The 9,457-nt window shown below is 49.1% G+C and overlaps 1 protein-coding gene across 1 annotated transcript in view; it reads right to left on the bottom strand.

The window, feature by feature from the left end:
* Positions 1-1,255: 1,255 nt before the first annotated feature.
* The window catches only part of LOC105896417 (mitotic spindle positioning), a 9,359-nt gene continuing 1,157 nt past the window's right edge, over positions 1,256-9,457 (bottom strand). The window contains exons 1-6 of the mRNA XM_031574270.2: positions 9,325-9,457; positions 5,134-7,795; positions 3,607-3,996; positions 3,170-3,423; positions 2,616-2,654; positions 1,256-2,396 (exon numbers count right to left, since the gene is read on the bottom strand). The exon at positions 9,325-9,457 is cut by the window's right edge and continues 1,157 nt beyond it. Of these exons, the coding sequence (XP_031430130.1) occupies positions 2,307-2,396; positions 2,616-2,654; positions 3,170-3,423; positions 3,607-3,996; positions 5,134-7,609 (3,249 nt within the window). The 5' untranslated portion in view covers positions 7,610-7,795; positions 9,325-9,457 and the 3' untranslated portion in view covers positions 1,256-2,306. The remainder of the gene's footprint in view (positions 2,397-2,615; positions 2,655-3,169; positions 3,424-3,606; positions 3,997-5,133; positions 7,796-9,324) is intronic.

Below are 9,457 nucleotides of genomic sequence, written 5' to 3'. Positions count from 1 at the left end.
CAATGTGAGACACATGATTGTCTGTGAAAATGAAAGTAAAAGCACAAAGCCAAGCCTTGTACAGCTGACCCATGAGCAAAATTGACATCAAAACCTGACCCTCTCAGAAGGCCCATGATCCCAGACTAGAGATTTATAGTAGTTTTACGTGGTTGGACACAGCACACACATCTCCTCTTAAATCTGGGCTGTATTAAATTAGAGGTGAGGTTTCTGAATAAGGGGAAGTACAATAGAAATCATCATACTGTCTGTCATCAGTGGATAACTCACATGATAAATCAACAAATAAATCCACTTTCAAAAACATCTCAATCCACTAATCACATGAAGAACAGTAAGTATCTGTGTTCTATTCCACACAAACATGATTACCTGAAGAACAGTTCTATTCAACACAAACATGACAACCTGAAGAACAGTAAGTATCTGTGTTCTATTCAACACAAACATGATTACCTGAAGAACAGTAAGTATCTGTGTTCTTTTCCACACAAACATGATCACCTGAAGAACAGTAAGTATCTGTGTTCTATTCAACACAAACATGATTACCTGAAGAACAGTAAGTATCTGTGTTCTATTCCACACAAACATCATAACCTGAAGAACAGTAAGTATCTGTGTTCTATTCCACACAAACGTACCTCCGGTGCTGTATGCTCTCTGGAGCCTCTGAGCCGCAGCTCTGGCCCGTGCCAATGATACTGTAAGATGTGGCGTGTAATATGCCCAGGAAATGAGAAGCAGGCTATCTTATATGGGGAACAAAGGGGATTTTGTACGGCTGAAGTGAAAATAAGAGGAAGAGAGAGAGAGAGAGCACCATAAAACATAGATGAACACGGTCATAATCCTAAAATAGGGCCGCCTCTGCCTCCGCCTCACCCTTCCATCCATCCATGATGAGGCATCGTTAGCGTTAGGAAATCAATCAGCCATTACAGAATGCGCTTTCTAAAATAGCCTGTCTCTTCATCATTACAGGACGTTTTTAAAAGAGTCTGGATGTCAGGCAAAATCTTTGGAAACAGACAGTCTGTATATTTACATCTTTATTTAAACACAATACTTCCATTTTTGTCTGCTGTGATTAATATGAAACATTCAACAATTGTGTCCCTTTGGGCAAAAATAGCGTGGAAAACAGAAGAGCTTTTTGTGTGAGTATATGTGTGGATTTAAACCGGGTGTAACTTCTGTTGAACTTACTGTGCCCTACTGAACATGAAAAGATTACACACATGAACCATTGTCAGTTATGTTATTAGTTTATTTATTTCAGTCTCATTTCCAGCTTTTCAAAGCATGCTGTAAAACAGAATTAAATACATTTTCAATATTTTCATGTTTTTACAATATTAAATTAGAATTGAATGGGACCTTCGGCTGAGGGGAGAGTAGCTTGTTTTAAGAAAAAGGATACATGCACGACACAAATCAACGTTAGATTTGAAATAGAAGCACTCAAACTATAGGATGGCTGGGAAATAAAGCTCTGCCCCTGCCCCTGATTTACCCCGTGGGAACGTGCACACACATTCGTAGGGGATCAAGAGTAAGGGCCCTGGTGAGGACGAAGCACTGATGAGTCTCTCGGCATGTGTGTGATCTATTACGCACTCTTGCCATGACCATGAAGACTGCTTGAGCTCATGGAGGGCGTAGTTAAGTCTCTGATATCAAGTTTTTCTTTTTTTTTAAGGAGGAGGAGGAGGAGGAGCGGGGGATGGTTTCTCTGGACAGGTAAGGCTTGTTCATGAATGTATTCTGAAGTGATCCCTGTATCTCTCCTGTGCTACAGTCTTTCAGCGGTCCACTCTGAGAGCGCTAGAGATCACCCAGCTGCCGCTGCTGGGCTTTAATGATACGGTAATGCCAGGCCGGCTACTCTGCGGGGCCAGATCCTGCAACTCTGGTGACCAATCCGGTGGATCCTAAGCAGCCATGGTTCTCTGCACATGTCACACTTGACTCCAGATCCACACCACATATGGGGAATTTAGAACCTTTTTTTCAGAATTTAGAATTTAGAACCATTATGCTCTCCTCTCAATTATAAATGTATTCTTTGAAAACTTTGAATAAATGCTGACTTTGAAAGGCCCTTCTCTGCTTGCAGACAGTATTTATTTTGGGGGGGGACATAAGTTGGCTATGATGGTTGACATTACATTGCCTTGCATTGCCAGTCTTTGTTGATAAGAGGTGAGCTGTGTAAGATGGTATTAGATGGCTCTGATTACAAAGTCTTGCGAGAGCTTTGAGGATTCAGCTGTAGAGAGAGAGGAGCAGTGTTGGCATGCTCAGTTGGCATCTTCATTGGCATACATGCCTGCCTCCCAGCGCAGTGCCCTCGTGTTTTTGTGCCGTGTGACACGTGTCGCCTCCAGTACCTATGAAACAGACAAGGGATAGGGAACAGGAGCTGGGTTTAGATCACCTGAGGCAGGTGAGCTTTACCCTAATGACGGATTGTTGCTATGGTAATCCTGCTCAGTATGAGGGGAACCACAGTTTCAATGGGCCAAGATGGAAAGATTTCAAGTGGAGAAGTGGAGAAGTGGAAAATCAGAATGAAAAGCGTAAAAAAAAAAACACAAACAGCGTCTTACCTCATTGTTTACATCATCGATGGGCTGGATCCCAGCATACTGTGGGAGACAGGAAGAGAAGAGGGTCAGGATGTTACATCACTTCCCTTAACAATGACAAGGTTTTCTGAGCATTGACACACTAGAGAAGTGGTTTCTATCTGTTTGATCTGTTCTATACTGCAAATTGCTCTGGATAAAAGGGTCTGTCACCTCAGTAAATTAAAATGTAAGGTGCCTGACCATGTGGTAACCGTGGTTACATAGTTACATGGAAACAAGAGTTTCTATAGCTAAACTGGTAGAGTGAGATGCTAAAAACACCAACATTATGAGTTCATTACCCAGGCAAAATAATTAAGTATTTAACTGCTCTATACAGCTCTAAGTCGCTTTGGATAAAAACATCTGCTAACTGAATGTATATAAATGTAAGGTAAATGTAGATGTAATGTAAATTAATATAAATGTAAGGTAAATGTAGATGTAAGGTAGATAAATGTAAATGGAGGGTAAATGAATGTGAATGGAAGGTAAATGTAAATACAAGGTCTGTTCGATGTATGTACACTCACTGCACTGTCCTCCAGCCTCAGCTTGGCACGGCGTTCCTCAAAGTCCTCCAGCAGGGTCTCCGTCAGGCCCTTTTGGGTGTGGGTGGAGGCAGAGGCGGGGGCGGAGGTGGGGCCGGGGGCAAAGGAGGTGGGGGCAAAGATGGAGGCAGAGTCAGAGGCACAGGCATAGGCAGGGGTGGAGGTGGGGGTGGGGGTGGAGGCAGAGGCAGGGGTGGGGGTGATGGCAGAGTCAGAGGCATAGGCATAGGCAGAGGCTAAGGCATAGGTGGGCATGATGGCGGAGGCAGGGGTGGAGGTGGGGGCAGATGCAGGGGCAGAGGCAGGGGTGGGGGTGATGGCAGAGGCATAGGCAGAGGCAGAGGTGGGCATGATGGCAGAGGCAGGGGTGGAGGTGGGGGCAGATGCAGAGGCAGAGGCAGGGGTGGGGGTGATGGCAGAGGCATAGGCAGAGGCAGAGGTGGGCATGATGGCAGAGGCAGGGGTGGAGGTGGGGGCAGATGCAGGGGCAGAGGCAGGGGTGGGGGTGATGGCAGAGGCATAGGCAGAGGCAGAGGTGGGGATGATGGCAGAGGCATAGGCAGAGGCAGGGGTGGGGGTAATGGCAGAGGCATAGGCAGGGGCAGAGGTGGGGGTGATGACAGAGGCGCCGCCCAGACCCTCCATGCTCCTGACCCCTCGCTCCACCCACGCAGGGCTGGTCACCAGGGGGGACACCCGGGGCGCCACGGGGAAGCTCGGCTTCTGGTTGCCCCACGGCTGGGCTGTTACTATGGAGACGGAGGGGAGCCGGGAGTACGGGCGGGGAGAGGGAGTGTTGAAGGTTTTATCTGCAGAGATAAGACAACAAAAAATGTATGTTGTGACGCATGGACTCACAGGTCATGGGAAAGTGAGGAAGTGTCATAAGAACTGAAGCTCATTCCCGTTCCTCTTAAAGTGATGTCATTTTATGACGTGGCTGTTAAGATTCAGATGGGACCTACAGTATCATCAGATCGGAAAACACCCAAACTCACTCATCTGTACATCTAATCAGTACAAAAACGTTTTTACAAATAACATAATTTTCAGTCTTTTCTGCAATGATAATGTTTTTTTTCCATTCAGAATGTCTTTACAGAAATACAAATGTAAAACATTTTGAACCCCAGGTGGCAGTCTTCCTAAGTAAGATAGGCGTCAACTGAATTGCAAAGTCTTAGAATGTGTTAAGAATGCACAAGTTGGCATTTCACTTGACGTGTGCTGTTGCCAACTCGCCCATGTGTTAATATTTAACACTTACACAGGAAGATGTTAATGCTGTGCAGTGCTGTTTCAGCCCATGTGATTTGATCAAAGTTCGGCTGGACACTAACTCAGTGAGTCAGGTTTTCCCAATAAAAACTGCACCTCTGCACTGTTTAAACTTGGGAAGAAAGAGAGGAAACACCTATCTCTGTAAAAGCTGAAGGTTCTGGGAGCCATTTGAGAAGTGACAAGTAACAAGCACAAGAACACTGAGACACTGAGACACTGAGATATTGAGAGACTGAGACATTGAGACACTGAGACACTGAGAGACTGAAAGACTGAGAGACTGAGAGACTGAGAGACTGAGAGACTGAGAGACTGAGAGACTGAGACACTGAGAGACTGAGACACTGAGACATTGAGAGACTAAGAGACTGAGAGACTGAGACATTGAGACACTGAGACACTGAGAGACTGAAAGACTGAGAGACTGAGAGACTGAGAGACTGAGAGACTGAGAGACTGAGAGACTGAGAGACTGAGAGACTGAGACACTGAGACATTGAGACACTGAGACACTGAGAGACTAAGAGACTGAGAGACTGAGACATTGAGACACTGAGACACTGAGAGACTGAGAGACTGAGAGACTGAGAGACTGAGAGACTGAGAGACTGAGAGACTGAGACATTGAGACACTGAGACATAAGAGTGACCAGAGTCTGCCCTACCTGCCGTGGACACTCTTCTCATGGGGTAGGTATCCACACTCCAGGAGTACGATGGCCTGGAGCTCATTGACTTTATCGGTTCCTCAGGTGGAATCGGTTCTTTAGGTGGAATCGTTTTTTTAGGTGGTTCTCTCGTTTCAGTGACACTTGGCTGCTCTGTTGTGTTCTCCTCCTCAGAACTTTGCTTAGGGTCAGATTGTTCCGCTGTGTTTGTTGGTGTCGTTATTGTTACCACCTGCTCCGAGCCGTCTACATCATCCAGGCCCTTCTCCAGCGAGACGGAGAGGCTCCGCGATTCCCGGAGCACCAGGTGTTCCTGCTCACGCTGCCGGTCCCTCTCAATCTCTTGCCGGATCAGGTCTGGAGCGTTCTGCAGCCGCTGTTCCAGGTGCTTCTTCCATGGAGGAAGTGATCTGCCCTCCTTATCCTGCCCATCCGTGTGAGAGGAGAGGCTGCTGGAGGAGAAAGCCCGGAACCGGGAGCTCGTCTCCGCTTTGATAAACGGTTTCTGCAGGATGCTCGTAGGTGAGGATACACACTGGGTATCGGTGCTGGTGTTCCACCACTCTTCCATAGCCGGACGCGAAGTGACCCCCGCTGTCGACTCGCGGCTCCGTGAGCCCCAGGAGTTCTCAGAGCTAGACGCGGATCTCACTCGACTCACAGGGGGCACTGTGTACTCGGCGTGCCGGTGAGGACAACACGGCGACAGGCCCTCCTCTGTCTCGGACTGCTCTGACGTCTTCACGAAGACAGGCTGCTCAGTGGTCCAGCTGTCCTCTCTGCTGCTGGGGGGACTCTGTGAGGTGTCCAGGCGTGTGGGTGAGACTTCTGAGGAGACGGACGGTGCAGGTGATGACGACGACGACTTCACCTGAGGCTCGAAGACCCTCCTCCTCTCCTCCACGTCATAAATGCCACGTCCCTTCCCCACGCCCTGCACGCTGGCGCCCTCGTCCCTCCGATTCTCCCTCTCGATCTCACGCTGGATAAGGAAGCTCACGCGGTGGGTGTCCTTGGCCTTGACTGGCCTGGCAAGAGCAGGCGGTGTGGGCTGGGTGAGGACCGGTTTGGTTTTGATCTCCACCATCTCCTGCGTGCTGTTGTGCCTGATGCCACGAGCTTGCCGCAGACTCTCCTCCCGCTCCTGGGCGTTGCGGATCTCCCTCTCGATGGGGGTCTCCTGAGCGTTAGGTACCTCTCTCTCCGCGGGCGTCTCCTGGGAGATGGCGGGCAGAGGGCTGGCGGTGGACTCCCCTCTTGACGGTTCGTTCGAGACGCTGCCGTCGCTGGCGTCCCCTCCGAGCCGATCGCCCCGTCCAGAGTCCCACTCAGTAGTGCTGCTCCCTTTCAAGGCTTTCCCGTCTTCAGTGACGGTCACCGTCACCATGTTGCTGATGAAGACGTCATCACTGAACCCGAAGGGCGGCGTTTGGCTTTGGCCTGGGTGTTCAGTTTTACTCCTATCTTTGGGGACATCCTTAGATGCAGCACTACTCACCTCAGGAATCCTGTGCAGCTGAGCAGGGACTTGGGAGGCGTATGGCTGAGCGGGGGAGTGGGGGGTGTCTGGGGGCCTCTGGATGACAGGGCTATGTCTGGACTGCTCCATCATGAGGAACTGCTTGCGGGCCTTGGTGAAGTCGATCTGTTCCTCGTCAATAGAGCCAGGCTCCAAAGGTGTGGGTTCAGCTGCGGGGTTCATGGGTCCATAGCAGATGCTGAATCCCTCTACCAGCCTCCGGGGGGGGCTGCTGAGGTCCAGACTCTCCAGTGCGCTCCACTGCTCCTTAAATACCTGGCTCTTCTTTGGTGCCTGGTCACGGATGATCTCCTTCCTGTCCAGCTTCCCCACATCACTCTCCTCCTCCTCTGCTGCCATGGCGACTGTGCTCTCCACCCGGTAGCGGGAGTCACCGTTGCTCTCCTCGAACAGCTTCTCGGGCCTCATGTCGGGCGCGTACGTCTGGAGCTTGAAGCTGCTCTCCCGCTTCAGCGTGGCCAGCTTGGCCAGTCGCTGTGGCGACACCATCCACTCCTCATTCTGCTCCGCCTCCAGGCTGGCGGGGTCCTCCACGAACGAGTAGAAGCCGGAGTGGGAGCCGGTGCTGTTGGGGGAGCCGGGGGTCGTGGGGGTGCTGGGGGTACTGCTTCCGCCCGCCGACCAGGCGTCCCCCTCACGGCTGTCCCCCGATCCCGTCGTCTCCGCCACAGCCACCTGACGACACTGGACCACCACGTCCTCTGTCCCCTCGCCCAGCTTGGTCGAGACGGTGACGGAAGCCTGGGTGCGTGACACAGAGATGCTCGTGAAGTCCAGACTGTCCAGCTGTCCCTCCGGCTGGCCGCCCCAGCTCCTCTCGGGGGGTGAGGAGAGCAGGTCCCCGGAGAAGGGGCTCACCATGCTCCTCAGGTCAGACAGCTCCAGGCGAGGAGACAGCGGCTTCAGCACCCACTTCCTGGGAGAGCTCTGCATGGTCGCTCCACAGGGGGGGTCCTCTGCTGCCTCTGGGGGGCTAAAGGTGACAGTGGGGGGCTGGAGTGGCAAGGATGGGGGCGGGGCAGGAGGTGGTGGTGGAGGTGGTGGTGGGTATGACCGGATCAGTGGACGCTGCAGCCTGGGGCCTGGTGCATCCTGGGGGGTGGCAAAGCTCGACTGCCTCTGAAAGAACGAGAAAAAGAACAAGAGATCAGTATGTTCAAACTCAGTTGCATTCCAAATGTATTTACATTGCAGAAACGCTCTAAAAAAGATGTGCACATCCAACCCAAGTTGGGGCCAGGTGCTCCATCTCCAAAGGTGGAGGAAACATGAAGAAAGTGTTTTTGTACACACAGAAAAAGCCCCCCCCCCCCCGCATTCCATTCCTTTTCTGAGCTATGTGCTCTGTGTTCTCTGTGTGTTTATATAGCACCTGGAACAATGAACACTGTTTTTATTGTCCTCCAGATTAATCCTGACCAATAAAATGTTTGCACTTGAGCAGGTTACACCTGCTTTTTCACCTGTGTGACAAATGCCAAGTCATCTGCTGTAAAAAAAATATTTGCTCCAGAGCCAAGGGAAATGGCACAACAGCTTCACAGATTTTATGATTTACCCGAAAGAAGGCTTCATATGTTGACCAAGAGTGAAACATTTGTATCACATAATCTCAATAATAATAATAATGTTTTAATATTATTAAACAGGTTATTTCAACACAAACTCTTTACCCAACCAAGTTACCCCCTTTCCATCTCTACATCAAACAGGGGATTTTATGATGATGTACAAAGTTGCATTCCTACTACACCTGATGAACCTTGTTTTATGGTTACAATAATGACCTATCAATTAGGGATGAATCAGGAAATAAAAAGCAGGCTTTGAATGAGGCAGAGGTTGCATTCCTACTACACCTGACCTTTCTCACTGTGATTTATGGTCACAATAATGACCTGGAAATTAGGGATGAATAAGGAAATAAAATCAGACTTTGAGTAAGGCAGAGGTTGAATAATGTTGTTAATGTTGTTGTATAATGTTAACACCCACCCCCTTAAAGATAAACTAGGGCAAAAAGCATATTTTTTTAATATAGAAGGAAAATTGATCTTTAACAAACAATAGTGTGGTTGAACATGTTGATCCTGCCTTACTGATAGGTATTTAAGTCATAGTGTCTGGACAGTTCAGAAGAATAATAACTTGCATGCAACCTCATACAGGCCGATACAAGCAAAATGTAATGATTGAGTTATTCACATTACTCATTGACCATAGCCTCCAGCTCCAGCATCTACTGTTAAACTTCCCTGCTACCCTCCAGCTTCACAATTTACATTTACATTCAGCCATTTAGCTCATCCAAAGTTTTGTCCAAAGCAACTCACAGCATTGTACCAATATATTCTTTCACCAGTGTGTGATATATACTTTCACCAGTGTGTGTTATATATTTTCACCAGTACCTATGCTTCCTGTGTATTAAACCCATGTCTCTACCAGTTGAGCTACAGGACCAGAACTAGAGCCTCAACCTGAAGTCTTGCACCAAAAACTAGCGACACTCTGTGCACCTCCTTACAAAGTTGGACACAGTACACAGTGCCTACCCTTTTACCTGTCAGACTCAAAAACACCTGGACACAGAACACAGTGTCTACCCTTTCACCTGTCAGACTAAAAAAAAAAAAAGGCTCACTCACCTTCTGACCGGAGAAACGGTAATGTTACACACACACACACACGCAGACACCCTACACTGGTCTCCACAGGCACTGTTTTGTTTTGTGAGTAAGAATAACCCTGGACTGATAGCACAGGGGGTGTCCCGTACAC

This window comes from Clupea harengus, chromosome 10, assembly GCF_900700415.2.
Source record: "Clupea harengus chromosome 10, Ch_v2.0.2, whole genome shotgun sequence".
Lineage (NCBI taxonomy): Eukaryota > Metazoa > Chordata > Actinopteri > Clupeiformes > Clupeidae > Clupea > Clupea harengus.
The sequence above is the reverse complement of the archived record's forward strand: the minus strand, read 5'-3'. Positions and strand labels throughout refer to the sequence as shown.